The sequence below is a fragment of the Apus apus genome, chromosome 1 (genome assembly GCF_020740795.1).
Source record: "Apus apus isolate bApuApu2 chromosome 1, bApuApu2.pri.cur, whole genome shotgun sequence".
Classification (NCBI taxonomy): domain Eukaryota; kingdom Metazoa; phylum Chordata; class Aves; order Apodiformes; family Apodidae; genus Apus; species Apus apus.
Genome location: NC_067282.1, coordinates 88910623 through 88935191, shown reverse-complemented (window position 1 = coordinate 88935191; position 24569 = coordinate 88910623). Strand labels below are relative to the sequence as shown.

The following is a 24569-nucleotide window of genomic DNA, read 5'->3' as shown; positions in this document are numbered from 1 at the left end:
TACCTTTCTCCCTCCTTCCTAAAACAGCAAAGATTAAGCACTTTGATGATGGTGATCACTGCAGGGGAGGTAGGGGAGGACAACTGTTCATCTCACATGGAACCCACTGTAAAAAAAAGCTAGGTTATATCTATAAATCACTAGATAAAGAAACACACACTAAACAAGCAGTTACTGCTTCTTGACCAGGCAACTTTCGTAATGATTCCAATGGAAATTTACCCTGATTAATTACTTGCCAGATTCCCTCACAGACAAGTTCAGGCAGCATGGAGTCAAAGGATAGAATGAGGAATGTAATGTTTTAGCACGTAAACAAGTGTTTCTTAAAGGCAAAGTATCTTTTTCTGTAATTATGATATTGAGCTTAAATTAGATTTGAAATATTTTTTATTTAGCTATTTAAACCCGTTACATTTAGATATTCCTGTCTCTTTAATTTTTCTCATGAAGATATTATTATTTTCTCCCGTGGTTTTACTTGTTTTTTCATGTACAGTGATGAAAGCAAGGATATGGATCTTTTAGTCAAAAGCATCTGACTGTCAGTTTCTTGTAGAATTAGCTGTGCTTCTCTCAAAAGCAGAAGAAAAAAATATTTAATAAGTACCATATTTTTTCAGCATTTTTTCACCAGTTTCACCAACGGATTGTATGTTTGCCTTCAGAGCACAGAATAGCAGATATAACAGAATGAAACCTTAAATTAGTATCTACATACTTGCAGTGGTAAAAAAAGCATGTGTTAAACGTAATGTTCAAGTACATTTTATTAAGTGTTATAAAATATACACAACCTCAAAACACAGCACATTTCACACACAGGTTGTAAGACCTCATTGGCATCACTACCACACTTCCTATCAAATCAGCAGACCAGAATGCTAGGAAAATAAAAGACCTACCCTATTTTGAATTACAATTTCCTTCAATGCCCCTCTGCTTAAGGCTATATTTCTACTACCTGAGTTGATTTTATTAACTTTACAATTTTTTTAACCTCTGAGGGAGGAGGGGCAGGAGGGCAGAGAGGAGTGATTGTGCACACCTTTCAAAATACAGAACTAGCAAGAAAAATGTTAGTAGTAACTCTGTAAACTTTGCATTAAAAATATATAAAAGAAAAAAAATTGGTACTTACAAAACTGAATACAGCCTACTTAACAATCTTGAATCTAAAGTGAGATCAAATAAAAAAACAGCACTTCATTTCATAATGTACTTCAGTTTCACCATACTTCAAAGTCATGCAAAAATTGATGCCTGTTTCTTCAGGTCTATACCACTGTTATGTCACCAATCTTGTGTGCGATGTCATACTATAAAAAGAAAGAATATCAATAATCTACATTAACAAGAGGCTAGATACTGCAATACACAGTAATTAAATGCACAAAACAGATCATCACTGAAATTATGGTCATTCAGATTAGAGTTTATACCAGTGTCTTGCAGAAAACCAGTGTAGTGGTGTAGCAAATTGACTCCATTTATCAGTGGGCTTCAAGTGACTGTAGCTTTAAGCCTAATAGCAAATTTTCAGTATCTTTGCATAGTTATTTGAAAATCCTAATGGATTTCCCAGCATATACCAAGTGCAATCCATTTTTAAAGCATCTGTCAAAGTCTGCTTAGATGTCTCTTTCCTCAGTTTCATACCAGTAACTTCAATTATTGAAGAACCACACCTTTTTTTCATTTACTGCCATAAGCACCCAGTTTTCTCAAAGATTCCAGTGATTCATCCCAATCTGCATACTTGCTTGCTTCAACATTTCCTTAGAAGTCAGTTCTAGTTTCTTGACTGTTTTTTGTTGACTTTTTCTGGGGATACTTGTTTTGCAAAAAAATAATTAAAATATTTTTTATTCCAGTTAGTTATTACCTCTGTTCCTAGCTTCTTCCTAATTAATAATCCAGAAATGTATATGGATATATACATCTCATTTTCTTACTCCATTTCAGCTTATTAAAGGCTTTTGTATTACTACACGAGTCCTCAAAGAATATTATAACATGGCTCAGCTCTGCTTCAGTTTCTCTGTAAGACCAGTAATTAAAAAAACTGACTCAGGCTACCTCTGTAACATCTCACTTTCCTCCTTGCAAATAGTCACGTTGCAATTAGAATTACACATCAAACAAAATCTTCCAGTTGCATGTGACAGTAAAAATAATTGAGTACCTTCTTAAAACCTTGCTTGGAAGCATAACTCAAATCAGTGTCAAGTACCGCTTGGCATTAAATCACCACATTTGCCTTCTTTCTATTTAAAGAAATTTTCTAGAAAGAGAATCTGTTTTACAGTTTCATTGTTTATATAATTAGTCTTTTAAGAAATGTAACAGTGTAAAACTGTATTTTCAAATAATTTACCTAACATTTTCTCTATTTTGGAAGATTTTGGCAGCATTTTTTTTTTCCTTCTGGAACTTATCTTCCACCCTAACCTAATACATCTATCTTCAGCTCTAGTATCACAGGAAAAAGAACCCTAATGTCAGCCTGAAATTATATTTAATTAACTTAACTGAAACTCTGTAAGAAGCATATTAATTGGGACTGAACAATGAGGCAAGAAATCACCTTTGCATCTGTATTCCTGTCTTTGCACTGCAGCTATCACAACACTCCTATGTCCTGCCTCTTGTATTAATAGCTCTTGAACAGATAACAAGTTAATAATTAGTAAACATATGACTTCTAAATAAAGATTAAGCTGCTGCCCACACAGTTCAACCTATCCAAGCCTTTTGGAAAAGTCTGAAGAAACAGAGCTCTTGCAAGCCAAAAAGCTTCTAAATCTACCTGTTCTCAGGGATAGGTATAAGGCAGGTGTGCAAGTAAAGGCTCATGTAACAATAGCTCTTCATCAAGCATGTCCTGCTCATTCCCTTTCATGAATGAGTCAAGAGACAATTAACATACACCGCTAATGAAGAAAAAAATCTGCTGTATGGCACACAGAGATGAGCTGGGATGGGGAGAGATCTTTTGCCCCCTCACTTGTTTGGAAAAGCAAAAAAATTTTTAAAATCAGAAGCTTAAATAAGCTAGAGCGGCAAAAGGGAACAAAACCAACATATGCTATTCTCCTTTGCCCGCACTGTCCTAATACTTTCAGTCTTGATTTTCTTCTTTCCTTCTCATCTAAGTAAATCCCTAGTAAAAAAGTAAAGAAAAACACAGTCTGGCAAGTGAACCCTAACATGCAGCTAGAGGTTATTCATGCAGCTGAGACAGAGGAAAAGAACCAAAAAGAACGAAAAAAAATTTCCACCCACCAGTGCTGTAACTTATAAACAAGATATGGTAACTCTTTTGGATCTTGAAAGGAGAAATACCAATTAATGAGACACCCAGGTTACTTGCAATCATAACTTTATTATGTTTAAGCTGGAAAAACAGAGGCCTGTCTAAAATACAATATATGGTCTATTTAAGTTTGAAGTACTTGGTGCCTAAACCAGACAGACCTGAATGAAGCTGGTTTGGAACAAAAACTATGACAGAAAAATAAATAAAAGGAATGACCCTCTGCAAAAACATGTTCAATAGCAACATATTATACTCAGAAAACAGAAAACCTGTCTAAAAATTCATCCTGCTTCAGTGGTGAAATGAACCTGGCAATCAGAAATAAAAAGGCAGCATGTAATAGAAAGACGAAAGTCAGCCACCAATTTAAGTGGGAAGCTATAGACAGAAGTTGTACAGAACGACAAAAACAAAGAGTAGTTTGTTGCTGGCAGGGCCAAGGCAATGACAAGAATGAACTTCACATTTCTCTCAAAGTATAAATGTCTAGGTACCTCCACTACGAGTAACGATAAAGAGAAGTACTCAATACATCTTGGTTCTATATTTGCGAAAGAAATAGGCTGAACTGCCTTACCTTGAGAATACTTTCCAGCACCCTAGTAAGCAGGCAGGGGGAGTATCAAGTGACTCAGCTGACTGATGAGGGCCATCAGAACTGGTGAACTCTCTCTCACATGCTGTTGAGTGAAAGGAAAGAAGCCATCTCCTTCCTAGGTGATGCCAAGCAGGCATCCAAGCTGGGATCTCTGACAACGTCTCCAGAGGAAACATGTTCTCCCCTGGATTGCCAATGGGCTTCAGGTGCTCTTTCACCCACATGAAGCTCCTAGGCAAGATCTGCCCTACTATTCTTTTTACTACAACTTGAAACACCCACATAGGGCTGGAAGTACTGGAAGAGTGACTGGTGTCAGGACAGAATTAAAAAAACAGTGGAGACAACCACAGTTGTTCTGACCAAGGTAACTATCTTTAAATATGTATTTTTGAAATGTTTTTGTGATGATGAAAGAAGTTAAAATAAGTAGTAGATGGGCAGCTGGTGAAGACTGAAAAGACTCAAGGATAGCTTTAAAAAATTACAGTGGGATGGAAAACACGAGTTCCAAAAGTCTCTTGAAGTCCACAGAACCATCTCCATTCTAACAGATATGGAAGCTGAGGAATAAGGAGATGATGTGAATGTTAAAGAAAAACAAAACCACACAGCTAAATTGTGACAGAGCCAGGATATTACCATAATCCTTCCTTTTGTTAATCAGACTCCCTTGCCTTGAGATTATTTCTTTATTGCTATTGCACATGAGTGAGCTTCTGTTAGCCATGTTGAACATTAAAGAGTCCTAAGCTTCCTTTCCATGTTCAGCAATTTCACCCCCATAAACAAATCATAAAGCCAGCAGCAAGTTAACTAGTTAGTATGGTTGGCATAGACACAAGATGTTGTCAGAATAAAACACACATGTGTAATCTAATGACCTAATTTTCACTGACAGCTGGTTACCCCACTCAGAGTGCTGATTAAAATTGTAGCTTGTCCCAATAACACCAGGAGCAGAGAAATTACACTAATTCAGTCAACAAAAGAGGACTGTTGAGCATAAAGGTTCTAACACTCCTTCCAGCTCTTTCATCTAGGAAGAAAGGATTTTAGTGGGTTGTCTGAGATTCCTGCCTGCCCACCCAGTTCATGCACTATTAAAAAATCACACTGATATGCATATATAATTTTAAAATAATATACACTTAAAATACTTCAAGTAGCAACATAATCTTCACTTTATAAACATGTAATGTAGAACTTCAATGCCTTTCAAGTATGTCAGTCTGGTATGATCAGAACTGTACATTATCTGTACAAGAATCAAAATTTTCATTGTCTAACTCTCCTAAAAGAGAACCAACAGATGCAATTATGATGTATCAGAGGAATTTATTCTTTTTTTTTTCTGAATGAGCTGCAAAAAAACATTGTTGCTGACCTTAACTTCAGTCTGAGGAAAACAGACATTTTCATTACTAACTCTAAGCTCTGGTCCATACTAGTCAATCAGGCTTCAGTTACACTGTTGGGGTTTCTTTTGCAAACAAAAGGGATGTAGAAGTATGTACTTCTAGCCTAATAATAGTGTGTGTAAAGGTAATATAAATACAGTGTTTTTCACAACTGTTAAAAACTGTCAACTAAATTCTTGTCTCAGCTGTAATTTCCTTCAATGATCTCTGTACAGTTTACAGTTTTTTGTCATACAGAATGTCTCAACTGATGCAGATTACAATACCCTATTCTTACCTAAATTATTTTACCGAGTAAGCAGTAAGAAAATAACTTTCTGGCACTTAAGAAGGTTATTTTGCTTTATGTTGGAAAATGTAACATTTCTTAGTAAATCACTGCAAACCACCACACAGCCGTACAGCCACGTTTAGCCAAGGAAAGGGATGGAGCCTGCCCACGAATCAGCCGCGAGAGGGCGTGCAGTATTCCCAAACACAAAATGCAGTATTTTGTTCCAATTCAAAGCACGCATACTTAGCCATAAAATGTATTTTCCAAGTAGGCTGGAGCTGGTAGGGGAGACTATAGCTTTTTTTATACATATATATATATATTTTGAAGTTCTGTGTTTTAAACACAGGGAGTTTTCTCATCTTAACTTCAAATACAAGGTCATTAAATTAAATGGGTTACCTAAAGATGTCACCTGAACCACAGCTCAAGTCTGAAGTGAGAGAAATAGGCATTGCAATTCTTATGCAATTTCATATTGAGTTACAGAATACAGGGACGAAACCAGGGCAAGACCAAACAGCTCATTTGAAGCTCTGTCCTTTTAGCATATTGTAACTTGTCTTGTGTACCAACAACACAGGGAAAATTTTATTAAAGTAACTGCAAGATTTATTTATTTTACAGCTCTTACAGCTTAGATGAACTACTTCTGGTCTTGACAGTTACAGGACTGAAAGTGACATGGAAGGGCATTTTATTTATCTGGATAAGAAGTTCAGTGCTAGCAGCCACAACATAAGCTTTTTGACATGTTCCACAAACCACCAGCTGTGCCCCAGAGCTGCCGTCTTCTTTAGCAGTCACAAGCAATTCAGCAGTTTTATGTATTACCACCAGTTGCCTTTATTTCTGGTTTAAAGGCATCCGTTTCTCTCTCACCTGAGTTATTCTACTAGTAAATGGAAATCTAAAGTAATGGAAATCTTAAGTAATAATGTTATCTTTATTTCCTACAGTTAAGTAAGGCACAGCACAAGTGTTCTGACCTCACTGAGTATTTTCTTAGAAATCCCACTGTTCGGATGACTAGCAAGTCACCTGTGAGTTGCTGCTGCTGACACCTGAAACACTGTGAAGGGATACTCTACTGCACACTAACTCCTGTGAAATCTGACCAATTCTGACTGCTGCTTCACAACTAAATGTTACCAAGTGATATGAAATAAGGAGGTTCCGATTCCTGTATGGGATAATAGTTTCACTTATAAATAACAGAGCAGGCCAAATCATAAGCTATGAAAAGGTGTTACTTCACTGTACAGCAATGACTGGCCACAATAAACAAAATCTCAAGTGTCTTTTCTATTCACATAGAGCATAATTTGCAAAAATGACATAAATGGAAACTATTATACTAATGGTTCTAAATTACTTTTACAGCTCTTTACCACCTGTGCTGGTTTGGTGGTTTTTTTTTGGTAGCAGGGGAAGGGCCTCAGGAGTGGCTTCCATAAGAAGCTGAGAAGCTCCCCCTGCTCCCAACCCAGCCAAGGAGCCATTAGAGTGACAATAGATGTGCCTCTGTGATTAATATACAGAAAAATAAAATAAGACCTGAGTAGGATGAGCACTTAAAGAAGAGCTGTGCTGGAGGAGAGGAGAGCGGTGCTGGTGGTTGGTGAGGAAGAAAGTGCCCAAGCAGAAGTTTCCCTGCAACCCATGGCGAGATGGCAGGATGTCCCCCTGCACTCATGGAGGAATGTGGTGGAACATTCCCTGAAGGAGCCAAGAAGGGTGAAGTTGGCCAGTGGATTTTATGGCCAGTGGATTTGCTGCCAGTGGACTCTGATCACGCAGCTTTGGAACAGCCTGGCGCCAGGGGAGGTGGCTGTTCCTGAAGCAGCCCGTGACTCTGTGAGAAGCCCATGGTGGAGCATCTTGCTCCGGACTTCGTGGAAAGGACTCGTGAAGGAGAGGTTCATGGAGGACTCTCTCCCGTGGGAGGGAGAGAGCAGGGAAGGACTGTAAGGAATCCCTCTTCCTGATGAGGAAGGAGCAGTAGGAACCACCAGCCTGTGAACTGACTCTAAACCCCATCCCCTGTCCCCCTGTGCCACTGAGGGGAAGGAGGAAGAGAAACCAGGAACAAAGTGATTTGGGCCCGGCAAAAAGGGAGGGGTGGGGTAACATATGCAAGCCCTGCTCTGTGTGTTGTCTGTGTCCTGTGTGTGTTTGATTAGTGTGAAATCAAATTATTGTTTTTTCCTCGAGCTGAGTCAGTTTTGCCCAGGATCTTAATTGGTGAAGAATTCTCCTTGTCCTTTTTCTCAACCCATGAGCTTTGTCCTCCTCATTCCAGAGTGTGTGTGTGGGGGGTGGGGAGTGAGCAGCCATGGGGCTGGTTCTTCCTTGTCATGTTGGGCCCAAACCGACACCATCTGATTTAGTATTATTCAATACCACATTCTGAATGAGTTGCTACCTAACCTGAGTGAACTCTGCAGCCCTGGAGATGTTTGTACCCAGAGCACTAAGAAGCCATGAAATCACCATGTGCCCTGTCTAGGGTGTTCAGGAGCCTTTAGCCTATGGTTTCTAACTGCTTCTTCATACAGTCTTATTAACAATAATATAAACAAAAACAATATCACACACAAATCACTTAAGGTAGGAAAAGTACAAGATCCTGCAATTTAAGTAATGAAGATGTGCTGGCTATACGAGCAACTCTAAATGCAAAAAGATCTTGCAGACTGTCTGAAAACCCCTAAGTCAAATGCTGCTGGAAACCAGAGTAGGGAAAGGCTTCAAGAAGCTCACCAGTGAGTTTGTTTATGTTTCTAAAATATAGATCCCTCCTACAAAATTCCCCACAAGCTGATCAGACTTGTTGTATTCCTCTCCTTATTTTGCAATTTGGAAAAGTACTATGGGAAAAGAGTCCAACACCCTTCAGGTACAGAACTCAACTTTCATCGTGCTTGCAGCTCACAGAACCACAGCATCCAGCCCTGAGAAGGGGGACAACTGTCAATGCATCACACAGCTTTCTGAGCTTCCCAGCAGACATATTGCCTCCAGAGGTTTTTTTCCCCAAAGGAAAAAGAGATTACTGAAGGTAAAATGATGTGCTTTCAGATGTTAACATCTCTTCTAATATTGCCATGTTTTAAAATCATTACATAATCAGGTTGTGTAACCAACACGCTGAACCCTTGGCACCATACAAGGTTCCTGTATATGAGTTGCATAATTTTCTTAATGTTATATTCTAGAATTACCCTTCATCTGGTCAATGCTGTCCAAAAAAAAAAAAAAAAAAAAAAAAAAGTTTTTCAATGACTGCTGATCCACTAAAAATGAGGACCCAAATAGCAGCTGCTGGCATAAATGGTACTGACTTTGCATATTCAAAGTGACCTTGCCAGTACTCAACAGCTGAGAGCTGGAGACTTCAAAACACCCAATTTATGAATGTGACACTAACATTGACTTACAAAACTATAAAAATCAAATGATCCTTAAAGGATGTCTTTTTTTCAGAAACTTGACTTTGAATGGAAGACAGAAGTAGGGGCAATGGAATCCCCTGGGTCAGTTTTCTGGCACAGTGGTTATTTTATAAAATTAAGTTTATATTCTACTGATAGCTGAGCCTATACCATTCTGCAAAAAGCCTAAAGCAAGTTCAAAAGGCAACAGAATCATTGCAACTCAATCACAGACATTTTTATATTAAGATGAAAGTTCATGATGTAAGCAACCACCTAAAGTCATCCCAAAAGAGAAAGGTAAATTTAGAGTAAGCTGTGAATTTGAAAGGTAAACGCCATTAATAAATTCTTTCACTCTACCCTTGCTTTCACTCCTTGATCAGCTTCTTTTTCACAAGGTCTTTTGGTTTTGCTTTATGGATTTTACACCCAAGAAAGCAAGGCTCAGTGCCTGGCATTAACTATTTTCTCAAACAGTCTAACAATTAATTTCTATCAACATCATTGTAGAGCTTGGAAGAACCCACACTTCTCCATCTGAGAAGTAAACTTGAAATAGTAAGCTTAAAGTACACAAAAATGCTCAGAGAAAAAATAAAAAGGAAGACATTTCAAGAAACTTTATCCAATGCAAGTTCTAATACATATGTAAGGGCTACAAAGGTTTTGTAGAACTACCACATGATGAATGCGTTCTGTGCTTCAGCACACCCTTGGGAAAGTGTTAGCTGCTTTGTTGCAATTCCCACAGACAAGCTGAGGAACTCAGATTCACTGATTCACAACCAACTCATCTCCAGTTAGAGGACCTGGAGCAGCTGAGGCATGCAAGTGCCATCTGTGACAAAACTGCCATCTTAGGAACAGATAGAAGTCTTGAACTGAAGTCTTGACATTCATGTTAAATAGGTGTAGAAAAGTTTCTTAAAGCTCTACAAGTAGAGACAATCTGAATGTAATTTTCATTATGTTTACTTTTGTATCCAAGCACAAATCTTAAGTATTAAAAAATTCCTAAACATTTTTCCACCAGTACTCTATTTAACTTCATATGCTTCTGCACACATGCATTAAACAGGTTTTTTAGATGCACACAAAGTAGTGACTGAAACATCTGGCATGCCACAGCTGCACATTAACAAATGAAGATATGCATACATTAGGAACAAATGTAAGCTAATTAGGCCTCCAATGATACAAACATAATACATACCATTAATGTAAAGAGAGCCCATGCCAGACTTTGTTTCCTAAAACTAAGCATGTGCAGAAGATTGCATTAATCTTAGGTAAAATTATAAGGACAGTAATCAGTTGGTTTATAAGGCCAAAGGGTGGTTCTATGAAAACAGAGAGGAAATTCACTCTGAGGTTCTTTCCTAGCTTTATGTTTCAGAGTAACTGTTGGGATCACTCCAATGTTTTTAAAATTGATCACTACATTTACGTATCTACAATTGGAAACCTCAAATAAGTATGTTTTAAAATATCTGAAGTTTTACTTCCCTTTAACTCTTAGAAATTAATGGGGGGGGGGGGGGAAATCAAGAAATAAAATTATTAATGCCAGTGTGGTATACACAGCCTTATTTATTAGTTCACTTCCAATTACATAAAGAGAAAGTTGAAGCCATACAGAAGTGCCACTTTAAAATAAAGACAGACTACTGTTTTCTCCAACAGTTTTATTTCAAAAAGTACACAAGTCTGTCATGGAACTACAGCATTTTAAAATTTTGGATTTAGTTTTTACAAATTCAGTCACAATATTTGTATTTTAAAATACCATTCCCCCAAAAGTGTGAATATAAAAGCTCATACTGAAATTCATATCAATATTCAAGTCCATGCTTTGTGCATGAGAAGTGTAACATAACATCATAACATTTTGGATTCCAGGAAATATTATTGCTCCAATTTCAAGTGAGCTGTGCCTCAATGCTAGAGGACCGATAACCAAAGGGTCCCATAAAGCACCTATTAAGTGTATAAAACAAGGTTTAAGTGACACAAATAGTATTATGCCATTAGACTGGAACAAAGATCTAAAGTGATCCAGAACATACACTGTTAAGAACAAAACCAAAAGCTTATAATGAACACCAGCAATATACAATATTCAGCGTTACAGAAAAACTTGCAATTAAGAAGTCTTATATGTACTATTAAGCAGGAAGCATACATCTAACATGAATGCAACTAACGGAGTTAATAAAGATGTATGCATTGTACATTTCTTTCAAAAGTCATGTTTTACCCCTCCAACAAGGCATTGATGTGCACTACACAGTTTTTGAAGAAGTATTAATTTTTAGAGAAGGAATTCTCACACAAGTATCTTTAAATATCCATTTCAGAAAGTTTATGAAAATGATTGTGATATACTGACAAGTGCTACGTAACCTCTACAGTATTACAAGTCTAACACTTTATTCACATCATGCTAAAATTGAGAGTTTTCTTCTATACACAGTAGTCCTCAACAGGCAAGTTTACAGTCATGACATTAACTAGAGGTTTCTTGAGATCACTTATTTACATAATGGTACCATCCCCCCCCAGACCGCCCCCCTTTTTCCTTTTTAATAAAATGAGAGACATGAAAAATGCCACCTTCTAACTGGCATATCAGCTGCCATTACTTCCTAGAAGAATTCTGTTAGCAGAGCTATCACTAAGATCGGACACCTCACGTGTTTAACCAGTTCATCTCCTACAGCTAGGTATCACTGCTAAAGTACAGTAGCTGCTTCTGAGAATCATAATCCAGTGTAAGTGAACAATCTATTTACTAAAGAAATAATTTATAATAGCACTATTAAGTTTTCATAGTAGTGTTGTATGCATTCAAAACAGCATACCAACTTGAGACAAAGTTTACCCCAACCCAGAGGTTCTGTATTTCGGATAAGGACTATGTCAGATTCTATTCCTTTTACTTTCCATGCAATTACATAAATAGACAAACACTGTCAAGGCTGCTAAGCCTACCAGCTAGGCTCTGAGGGCACACCACGCTGTCCTTCTGTCCATTTATTATTTTGTACAAGCTGACAGAGCATTAAGTGTGTGTAAACTCTGCTCTGTACACTTTAGTGAGATAAGTTTCTGCTCTTCAGTGTCCTAGGGCTTACCTGACTGAAAGCACAGGGTCTCAGGCCAAACAAAAAAAAAAACCCACACAACAAAAATCAAAAGCAAACAAAAATCTAAATTCACATCTCATCTCACATATGTCCACAGATGGCTAAGAACCAAATTCAATAGGTTTGTTGCCTGGTTGCTTAGGTTTATAGCTATCTCTCAGTCTGTGATTCAGTTGAGTTTTGTACTCAACTTGTATTTATAATAACTATACCCTTTTAATTAAGGAAGGCTTTAGTTTCAAGGTAAACAATCAGTGTATGATTAAAATCTTGCAAGTCTCTTCTATCACAATAATTGGATGCAAGTGTCCTCATCTATTGTTCTTCATAAGCATATGTTTGGCACAGTTACTAAACCTATTCTTTACAACACAAGTAAAAGTCAATCCTGCATCTCATTGGTATGACAACTAAATAGTTTCCAGGAATATAAACACTTAGATCATAACTAGCAATTAAGGGAGTAACTGACATTTTGAAATATAGAACAATGATGCAGAGAGCCACTGAAGTTACATCCAAAAATAGGCATGAAGAGGTATAAATAGTACATAAGAATTAAGAAAACAGATCACAGTGTCATATTTAAGAACTGTATCATTATCTAAGCACCTGTTCAAACAGTAAATTTAGGCACCAAAAATTTCATAAAAACTGAAGTTACAATCAGGCAGAGTTTATTGAAAAGGCACACATGGAAGATTAAAAAAACCTGATCTCTAACAGTATCAGTTTACAATCTAAAAAAGTCCCAAATGTGTAAAACGTAAGTCTAGAATACTTAATAGCCATTTAAATTTCTAAATTCAGTATGAAGGGTATGTTCTTTACATTAATAGTGCCAGTCAAAAATTGTGAACCTAACTACAGATAGAAAAAACATTTAGTATTAAGCTTAAGAATTTATCACAGATCTATAAGCAGCTACAAAAAAGCAAGACACTAAACCTAGAAGTTTGGGGAAATGTTTTCTCTTACACTGTTGCTACATACAAATAATCCTAACATCTTTCAACAGGCAATTCAGGTATTTCCTTCATCAACATCAGTGCCACATACTATACACCCTCGGAGTTTTCCAAAATACCTTGCAGTTTAACATCTATAGCTAGAAAGAGCTGAAGGGACTGCCCCTCCTGCCCCACAGCACAGGCTGAGGAAAGAAAACAGAAAATGGAAAGGAAGAAAAAAAATCCACAACGATTCAAACTGCACTAAGCTTTAATTCCAGCTTCCACAGGCATATTTGATCAGTCATCAGAAGCCACCAAAAGTCTGTGAAGTATGTGTGAAAGTAAGATAGAGAATTTTCTGTTCCTCCTGCAATGCTTTAAGTTTTCAAAACTGGAGAGGATTTTTAATCTTTAAACATAAGATCACTGCAAACAGGAGAGGTGCCTGAAGACTGGAGTTAAGCCAGTGTCACTCCAGTCTTCAAAATGGGTAAGAAGGAAGAGCCAGGAAATTACAGACCAGTCAGCCTCACTGCCATTCCTGGAAAAATGATGGAGCAGCTCATTTTGGAGATCATCTCTAAGCACATGGAAGAGAAAAAGGTTATCAGGAGTAGTCAGTATGGAATTTACCAAGAGGAAATATTGCTTGACTAACCTGATAGCCTTCTGTGATGTTGTGACCAAAGGGACAGATGCAGGGAAACCAGTGGATGTAGTCTACCTTGACCTTAGCAAGGCTTTTGACACAGTCTCCCATAACATCCTCATAAGCAAGCTCAGGATATGTGGGATAAAAGAATGGACAGTCAGATGGATTAAGAACTGGCTACACAGTAGAGCCCAAGAGTGGTGGTCAATGGTGCAGAGTCAGGGATCAGTGCTGGGTCCAGTACTGTTCAACATCTTTCTCAATGACCTTGATAATGGGACAGAGTGTCTTCTCAGCAAGTTTGCTGATGACATGAAGCTAGGAGGACTGGCTGATTCACCTGAAGGCTGTGCAGCTATTCAGCAAGATTTGGACAGGCTGGTCAAAGAGGAACCTAGTAAGATTCAACAAGAGCAAATGCAGAGTCCTGCACCTAGGAAGGAACAACAAAATGCACCAGTAAAGGCTAGGAGGTGATCTGCTAGAGAGCAGCTCCATGGAGAAGGACCTTGGAGTCCTGGTAGACAACAAGTTATCCATGGGACAACAATGTGCCCTTGTGACCAAGAAGGCAAACGGTATCCTGGGGTTCATTAAGAAGAGTGTGTCCAGCAGGCTGATGGAGGTTCTCCTCCCCCTCTACTTGGCCCTGGTGAGACCTCACTTGGAGTATTGTGTCCAATTCTGGGCTCCCCAGTTCAAGAGGGACAGAGATTTACTTGAGAGAGTCCAATGAAGGACTATGAGGATGATTAAGGAACTGGAACACCTGCCTTATGAGGAAAGGCTAAAAAACCTGGGGCTTTTCAGTCTAGAGAGGAGAAGACTGAGGGGGGATCTAACTAATGTCTATAAATACATGAGGGCTGGGCATCAGGAAGGCAGGGACAAGCTCTTTTCACTTGTGCTATGTGATAGGACAAGGGGCAATGAATTCAAACTTGTGCACAAGAAGTTCAACCTCAACATGAGGAAGAATTTCTTTACTGTGAGGGTTACAGAGCACTGGAACAGGCTCCCCAGAGCGGCTGTAGAGTCTCCTTCTCTGGAGACTTTCAAGACTTGCCTGGATGCCTTTCTGAGTGATCTGCCCTAGCTTTTTTGGTCCTGCTCTGGCAGGGACTTGGACTCGATGATTTTTGGAGGTCCCTTCCAACCCCTAACATTCTGTCATTCTGTGAGATTTACATCAACAATTCTTCTTGGCAGTGCTGGGTTAATGGTTGGACTTGGTGATCTTGGTCTTTCCAAAACAAAACTATTCAATGACTCTTGATAACTATTTCCTCTCAGATTATGGCTGCATGAAACTTTTGTTCTTAGAAGTCTAAAAGTCTGCTAGTAAGAATATTTAGGGCTGCTGAAGAGACAAACAGAAATTAACTTTCAGCTCCTTGCAAATTCATACAGAAAGATACTTGAATCTTAAGTTAGACCTAACTACTGCTTACATGTATATGGGGAAAGATGTTCTTAAAGTTATGTTAGAGCAAGAAGACAAATATCAAATAACAGTTACTTAATAGCTTTCATTGGAGCTTCTAAGTAATCTACCACAGAATCTAAACAGGCTTTGGAAAATGCAAGGTACAATTAACTTAAGACCTGTAGATATACATATTCATTCTTACTGTGGCAGTAACATTCATCTATTGATTTTAAAGCTTAGATGCAACTACCAACAAACCTGATAGGACCTCTTGCATCAGATAACATAAGTCATCTGACATGACTGTAACGATTTATTATAGAAAACTAATGTTTTAAAGAGCTTGCAAGGTCTCCTGTCACATTTCCACTCACTGAAATTTTAAATTCAGAATAGATTAATTAAACTAAGTAAACCAAACAAAAAACTGGTAGCTTCTGAAATAAGAGCTCAAGAAGTGCTCCAGACATCACCAGGTATTAAGGAGTCTGAAAAGAATTCAAAGTCATCCTCAGTATTTCAGCCTCCTGCAACTTCATCAGACAGTGGCCAAGTTAAAATATTTCTGTTATTCCAAAATTAAGAATAAAGTTTCAGGAACTCTGAGAAACTTCATGGTCTATACATTAAATGCTTTTGTTACTTCTCACTTGTGTCTTGCTGTTACATATTCAGAACTGCACATTAGCTGGCAGTGTCTCTTCAGCAACCTACCAGAGGTCCAAAAACCTTCAGTGTCTGATTATTCAGGAACTTCAACTTTTTAGCAAGTAGTTCAACTGTCATATCCTAAATTTTTTTAAATTAAAAATAAGAACAGGTGGCTTTTCAAACTAACTTGTTAATTTTCTTCAAGGAAAACCGCATGCCATTGTTTAAAATGAGGGATGGAACATGGTTGTTTAATACTTACAATGAACACTTAAAAAACAGCATATAAATTAGTAATATCTTATACTATGGACCCATCTTTGCTTTGTGCTGGAATCATCACAGGAACAGCTCCCATTCTACTTAAATTAGGTGCAGCTACCTTTGAAGGTGCAAAGGTTGGGTTTTGACCAGCAGTACGTTCAAAGTCTTCACTTGGGACTTGGCTATACGGAGTTTTGGTATATCCTTCCATATTAGAGGGAGACATCGAACCCAGCGAAGAACGATTGCTGCCGATGTAGCTGCGGGCTGTTGAACTGCGACTTTTTGGAGGTGGAACATCTTCTCTGAAATAAACAATCGCAGAACAAGAGTTCAGTCACTGTTACTAGGTAGGAGCTTACAGAACAAATTTTCGGGTTATGTCTTTCTATTCAGACACAATAGCCAAGAGAAGATCATACATTACTATAAGTTAAAAAAATTCAAGTGCTTTTAAAATCTTTACTGAAAACAGACATGACTGCCCGTGCCATATTCAAACCAAAAGTTCTCTGACAAGCCCTTAGTATGTTAATAAGCTTTCCATGTTAAGACAGAAGTCTCAGCTGTTAAGTATCTTACTTGCAGAAATACATATTTAGAAGTTAATCTTCAAACAATACTGCTCAGAAATGAGATATGTCGTTACCTGATGTCATGATGTACTTCTTTCTCATATTTCTTCTCTCTGTGTTTCTTACAGCAACAGAAGATGAGAAAACCCAGTACAGACAGACCCAGCAGAGTTCCTATAATAGCTCCAGCAATTATACCAGCTGTATTTATAGCTAGAATAGATAAATAACAATACTGTTGTCATGTTTCAAATTTATATGACCAGCTTCTTTTCTCTCATCTCAACATCAAAACCATTGTTTCCACATGATCCAGGTTAAGAGTGTATCACTGAATCACAGAAGGTATGCTTCAGTCACATGCATTTAAAACAGTAATACAAGTTACAGCTTTCTGCATGAATAGCAAGATTATGTGAAATACAGACCTGAAGTGGCAACCAACAAGTTACACAAGGTTGTTTTTTTAAACCTTTTAGGAGTTCAGAGAAGCAAGATTATTCAGTTTTAATACATAAAACTCTGTGACCATTGCACAGCGAACACTTACGAGGGGTGACATTCAGCTGAACAGAACATTCATCCGTGCCAACTCTGTTTGAGGCAACACAATGGTATGTACCAGAGTAGTCTTGAGAGGCATTTTTCAAGAGAAGTTCCCCTGTATTTTTATCTACAAAGAACAAAAGGTAAAGGTTTACTCTTTTCCCAAGTTTCATTTCATATTAAATACTATAGAATTATTAATCCAGCACACAGATGAAGTCTGAACTAAAAAATGCCATATTAAAACATACCCAAATAAAACCCGGAAGTCTATTATGATGCAAAATAGTATTATTTGTAAAAGCCTTGTTAGAAATTTATTCCCCAGCATGACTTTAATATTAAGACTACAACTAATAGTTCTGTCAACAGAAAGGAACAATGCTTAAAGTGTCAAGTTCTCTCATACTAACACAGAACTCTAAAATACAAAAGATTAACTGCATCCCAGGGGTACCTCCCGCTCTTCTCTGTCTAAACCGATTCTACACAACCAGCTCAGATGCCTGCAGAACCCACGTTCGCCATGAGGTGCGTCTAACCTAAGCATTGCATTCCAATGGGTGATGAATTAAGCCTAGCTATGCTGACAGAGCAGGGAATCAGTGAAAACTTTCAAAAAGAGTATTTCCTCAGGGCTTCCAAAGCCACTGACAGCTACTTTTGTGAGATTCTACCACAGGAGCTTCAAATAGTTTGCATGCTTTAATTGCGAATAGATCAGCACTAGACTACCTCACAGGAGCAAAGCACCACACAAATACTTAGCTCCTCCTGCTGAACAAGCATTATTTAGGTTCTTGAGAACATGTTCAGTGTCCCCAAACTGATATTTACAAGCCCAAAGCAAACATTTGTTTTATCAAGATACATGACACTTTTGCATACTTCCTCAGTCACTCTTGTCCAGGACTGATACTGTCAACTGATTGTTTTTGTTACCGTGAGACAAATTTGGGATGTGGGGAGAGAAAGGGAAGAACAACACAAGCTTAACATATTGAGCGGTACTGAGAAGGACATTAGTGATCAACTGTGCACTGTCAAAACAGTAAGAGATATCAAACAGCACTACCAGGAGGAAAGATCAAAATTAAGAACAGTATGAGGTTCTTCATATGTAACTAATTTTCACAGATCTGCGTTTTAAGATATTACAGATTCTTATAGACAATAGAAGTCTAAAGGAGACTTCCAGAAGTCAGTTTTTGTTTGTTAAAAATCAACTACACTGAAACCACATCTGAATTTGGAAGTCGTGGGGAACTGGAGAGGTGCCTGAGGACCGGAGGAAAGCAAATGTCACTCCAGAAGGAGGACCCTGGTAACTACAGACCGGTCAGCCTCACCGCCATCCCTGGAAAGGTGATGGAACAACTTATCCTCGGTGCTGTCTCTAGGCATATCAAGGATAAGAGGGTCCTTAGGAGCAGTAAATATGGTTTTACTATGGGGAAGTTATGTTTAACCAGCCTGATTGCCTTTTATGAGGACACAACCAGGTAGACAGATGATGGTAGTGCAGTGGGTGTGGTTTATCTTGCTTTCAGTAAAGCATTTGACATTGTCTGAGGAAGTGTGGTCTGGACAACTGGATAGTGAGGTGGACTGTGAACTGGTTGAAGGAGAGAATTCAGAGAGTTGTGGTCAATGGGACAGAGTCTAGTTGTAGGCCTGTATCTAGTGGAGTCCCTCAGGGGTCAGTATGGGTACTGGTACTGTTCAATATACTCATCAATGACCTGGAGGAGGGAACAGAGGACACTGTCAGCAAGTTTGCTGATGACACTAAACTGGGAGGAGTGGCTGACACACCAGAAGGCTGCTCTGCCATTCAGCGAGACCTGGACAGGCTGAAACTTGATGAAATTCAACAAGGACAAGTGTAGAGTCTTGCACCCGGGGAAGAACAAACCCATGTACCAGTACAGGTTGGGGGCTGACCTGCTGGAGAGCAGTGTAGGAGAAAGGGACCTGGGGGTCCTGGTGGACAGGAGGATGACCATGAACCAGCAATGTGTCCTTGTGGCCAAAAAGGCCAATGGCATCCTGGAGTTTATTAGAAAGGGTGTGATTAGTAGTTCAAGGCAGGTTCTCCTCCCCCTCTATTCTGCCTTGGTGAGGCCGCATCTGGAATATTGTGTCCAGTTCTGGGCCCCTCAGTTCAAGAAGGACAGGGAACTGCTTGAAAAAGTCCAGCACAGAGCCACAAAGATGATGAAGGGAGTGGAACATCTCCCTTATGAGGAAAGGCTGAGGCAGCTGTGTCTCTTCAGCTTGAAGAGGAGACTGAGGGGCAACCTCAATGTTTACAAATATGTAAAGGGTGTCAGGATGATGGAGCCAAGCTTTTTTCAGTAATGTTTAGTGATAGGACAAGGGGCAATGGGTGCAAACTGGAACATAGGAGGTTCCACATACATGTGAGGAAAAACTTCTTTACTGTGAGAGAGACAGATCACTGGAACAGGCTGCCCAGAGAGGCTGTGATGTCTCCTTCTCTGAAGACATTCAAAACCTGCCTGGACATGTTCCTGTGTGATGTGCTCTAGGTGACCCTGCTCCGGCAGGGGGTTGGACTACATGATCTTTAAAGGTCCCTTCCAAACTCTAGGATTCTGTGATTCTGTAATAAAATTTAAGCTTTTTATCTCCACTTCCCTGAAGGCAGCTCTTACCACTGGTCTAGACTGTTCTGCCTCTTTCCCACTGCCCATCTGAGCACAAAAGCAGCCAACATTACCAAGCAAGGTAACTCACAACACTCATGCACAGATGAGCATGACTGAAGCTTAATGATTAGAATCTCAACTTAAAGCCTGAAACATTGCCCACTATGAAATAAAAAACAAAGTAACAAAACAAAATAAACAAAACAAAAAAAAAACCCAGCTTGCTTCCAAGTAATTTTTATTATTGAGTACAAGGGCAGAACTGTCACTTATTTTGATTGGTCTATACTAAAATCAAGCTTGATAAGCTCCCCAAAACTACAAATGCAATCTTTTACATGTTTCAGAATAATAAAGTTTGACAGTACTCAGCATGGAAGTAGCAGGAAGTTCCTGTGTGCCAGATACTCTTCTCCAGTCATAAGACAAAAGTGGGGATCCTTCTTGTGATGCACACTTCAAGATAACATCTTTTCCAATCTCCTGGGGTCCTTCAATGGAACACTTAGTTCTTGCTGGCTTTACTAATAAACAAAGTATTACTGAATTAATAATAGTCACAATAAAAATGCTTACTAGTCGTGTTCTAATAGGTCATTTTGCTGATGACAAAGCTTGTCCAACAAATCATTTATATGGATGGGAAGATATTCTATGAAATACAAGCCACAAGTAATTTTTTTTTTTTATACTCACTATTCTGAGTATTATTCCCTTCATCCCCCAGAACAGAATGATGTCCACCCCCCACAAAGTCTCAATAATGGATGCATAATTATAGATTCACTATGACTTTGCCTGAGAGACATTTTCATTTTGTATTTCAAATATAGGATGGAATGAACACATTAAAAGTGCCACTGAAAATTCAAGAAAAACGTTATCTTACCATGTACAGTCAACTGTAATTTTTGACTTTGAACTCCAGGAGCCTTCTTCACTTTGCACTGGTATGTACCAGTGTCTGCTGACTTTAAATTCAGGATATCCAGCGAGCCGTCACCAGATCTGGGATCAGGATTAGTAAACTGCATCCGCCCAGTCATAGCAGCATAATAATGATTATAAATCCTGTCTACAGCATACATAATTATCTATGAAAAAAAAATAATCAGAAATCCACTTGACATTTAAAAACTCTAAATAATTTGGTATGTGCAGATTCTTGGCAATTTCTTTCTAACATTTTAAATAATCCTAGAAGTATGACACAGCCAAATACCTCAATCTTAAAAACATCACGTGCAATACTCTAACGAACACTCCAACCAAACACCTGTCCAAGTAGCAGCATGTCAACATTGACTTTTAGCTAAAGAAAAACTGTCTAAATTGCTCTTAATTCTGTCAAACATCTCTACCAAAAGGAGTCATCTTTTTAATAAGGTTTCCAAAGAATGGGAAGAGTTAATAACTAACAAAAAGAGTTTATACATTTAAAATAAAATTCTCATAAATCACTTTTCAATTGGGAAAATTATGCTGGTATAAAAGCGTAGATTTTTTTTCTCTAACTAATGAATTTTTAGAGTTCTCCTTTAGAAGACAAGTTTATAGCGATTTTTTTTACATTTCACACTTAAATCTGCTCTTCCAAAGCTTCCACTGTTTCATATCACTAGTGCTTCAAAGTAATTTAGGATCACAAGCATCCCAACCTAAAAAGGTGGTAGTGTAAAAAGTCAGTAATGAAGTTAACACAACTACTCAAACAGCTGAATTAACACTATGCAAAAAAGCCTCTACTTACTATTTGTTCCTTCTTTTGATTATCTGCTGGTATCAATACCCATTCAATATCTAGTGGGCCTTCATCTTCTTCTGAGAGTACAAAAGTACATGGCAAGGTAACTTTCTCTCCTTGTGCTTTTTCAAACATTGATGGCTCAACTGGAGTTATGGTTAGGCTTCTTGTTAGACCTATAAAAATACAATTTTGTTTTGAAAACACTTCACATGTAGTTTGCACTGCAAGTGTTCTATTATATATTGGTATACATTCAAACGCATCATAAGACTTTCTGCATAGAAATCATGTAATTGGTCAGACTTGTTACCACTTAATCTGTGCAGTATGTTACTGAACATAATGCCACAAATGAACACTGTTTACTTGGAATCATAATTTATAGGCAGTTACAACTTTCAAACCATACAATTTTTTTTGTAGAATTCAAGTCCCATACAAAGCTAAATAAATAACTATTTTCGGCAACTGTTTTTTCAAGTTACTAGAAAAATCACCCTACCACTTATTCCTCATCAGTAAAATAAGAAGCATGAAACAGTGATGAAGTTTGCCAGTACGGACATGATTATTGTGAAGTCTTGGGTTAGATCAAGTTAAGTTTCTCTGCCCTGAGGTATAAGGGCTGTTTTATCTACAGGGAGTGGACAAATTAATCCTTTCCAAAAATGTCAGTAAGATTTTAGATTTGTTCGCCCTTTCTGCTTGTCTTATTCCTAAAAATAGGGCTGTGTAATCCTTATCTTCACTCTCTAAGCAAAATCATGTTTCCAAACACCAGATTTTCCTCAATTCAGCCCTGAAAAAGCATCTGTGCAATGACCCAAAAATAATTATTCAAAAAGCCTGAATCATGATTCCCCCCTTTTTTACAACAAACATAGGCTTCCCTTATCAAGTTATAAACAATTACTACCAGAACGTGGAAAACTCCCTTTGCTCATTATGGAAACAGATTTGGCATTTGTACATCCACTGTTTTATCCACCTTGCTGGGTACCAAGCTCAGATTTTCAGAGTAATTTGATGTGTGCAGGTTGCTGCCAATCACAGCTACACAATCACACAAATGTTACCACAGCCACAACAGATGCAAGGCCACAAGTAGAGTGGCCAGTGATAAGACAGATCAGTTTGGTCCATCTGTAGAATCATATCCTCAGATGTAATAAAATTAAAAATTACTGTAATCAGTAAGTTTACAACCTAACTTGGGCTTGTCCATATAGTAGAAAAGCTGTAACACATTTCTGCAGTAGATCAGACTGTTACAATTACCTTTCTATCTTACTAAAAATTTGTGCTGCATCAAGTCTTAGGATTCCTTTTTCTGATGTCAAAGCAAAGTGATCTGTAAGCACCTGACATCCTAAATTCCAGACAAAAGTGTCCAAGAACAGACCTTCACAATTGTTAATTGCAGCCATACTGTTACAAATTAGGTAGGGTAACTGCGCTTATCATTCATGGTATTACTTTGCATTGCATTACCTTCATCCCAGGAAAAAAAACAACCAACCAAAAACCTAAGAAACATTAACTTGAGGTACAAAAGAGATTTTGGTGCAATGTTTCTTACCAACCCACGTAATTATTTTCAAAGATAATTCTAACATGCTTGTATTGTCTCTTTTTTGACCACAGTAAGCAAATCTGAGTGACTAATTCTCCACTAGTAGACTGAATTAATACTATTTCCTAAATTATACTGATCTCCATGAATACTGGCTGACTTGTCACAGATGCTATCTCCTTCTAAAGGATCCTTTCAGATTTCTAAGTGTAAAACTAGCCATTCTAAACCTCTTAAAAAGGGAATTTGACAAGTGGAATATATAACAATGTAATCCTTAAGTTTGGTCAGCTTTGCGTAAACAAAGATTATATTACTGCTACCCATCGTCTCTAGAAATGGGTAGATTCAGAGTACATTCATGTTTCCATAAAGCACAATACCAAAGAATGCAAATTCCTAATCTGTTTTTCAGTGGCTTCCATACTCTTCTGTTCCCCTCTCCCCCACTCCTTCATCAGTGTCCAGTAACACAATATTCTCAGGTTCATCTTCAAAATGCATTTCTGCATTTTCTTTTTCCTATATCAAAGAAGTGAGATGGGATGTCAAGGACAGCTTAGTGACTGATGTTACCTCCTTAAAAGCCTCAAATCTGTAAAGTGGAAAATTAAAAGCCTGCATTCTGAAATAAGAGTTAGTCACTGAAGCAATACTTCAGCTCTGTGACAGCATTTCCACTAACAGTTACTTTGCCATTTGAAGTTACACAATAGATGACCACAGAACACACATTTGCTCTCCCTTCCAAGGGATCTGCTGAGGATTTCAAAAAGTGTTCAGTATTTCAGGACAGAGGAATACACTGACACCTGCCACTTCATATTGGGTAGTGTGTAACAGAGATCATACTTTGAAGACGCAACAACACATCTGTACTACTAAAAAGTACTATAAAGCCCCTGAAAAATAAGCCTGCTCAAACACACAATATGGCTGAAACAAACCAGACAGAAAAGTGTTTGTGTGTTTTTGACTAATTTTCTAAGCAAACAGGACTTGTATAATCAATGTTTTATCTTCCTCTTCTGACATTCCTTGTTCATCTCTTTGACAATTTCAATCAAATCCAAAAGCAGAAATAATAGTCCAGTACACCTAAAAGTCCCTGAAGTTATTTATTTGTTTTGACATAGCCAAGAAGTATTAAGATTCTTCATCTGCTTCCTAACTGCCATACAGTTCTATATGAGTATCATTTCAAAGTGGACATTACACAAACTGTTCCTTCTTCAGATGGCAGAATGCTGAGAAAGGGAACTAGGTAAAGTATACTGCGAATGGAGAAAAAAAAAATATGTTAAAAGTTGGA

At 38.0% G+C, this 24569-nt stretch overlaps 1 protein-coding gene across 2 annotated transcripts in view; it reads right to left on the bottom strand.

The window, feature by feature from the left end:
- Window positions 1–372: 372 nt before the first annotated feature.
- CXADR (CXADR Ig-like cell adhesion molecule) overlaps window positions 373–24569 on the bottom strand; it is a 42031-nt gene continuing 17834 nt past the window's right edge. The window contains exons 2-8 of one of the 2 annotated variants that reach the window (XM_051639341.1): window positions 21688–21857; window positions 20827–21031; window positions 20306–20461; window positions 17270–17392; window positions 16794–16932; window positions 16263–16449; window positions 373–1319 (exon numbers count right to left, since the gene is read on the bottom strand). In XM_051639341.1, coding sequence (XP_051495301.1) covers window positions 1278–1319; window positions 16263–16449; window positions 16794–16932; window positions 17270–17392; window positions 20306–20461; window positions 20827–21031; window positions 21688–21857 — 1022 coding nt within the window. In that variant the 3' untranslated portion in view covers window positions 373–1277. Of the gene's footprint in view, window positions 1320–10621; window positions 16450–16793; window positions 16933–17269; window positions 17393–20305; window positions 20462–20826; window positions 21032–21687; window positions 21858–24569 lie in introns of those variants that run through there. The other variant, XM_051639334.1, reaches the window with a different exon arrangement.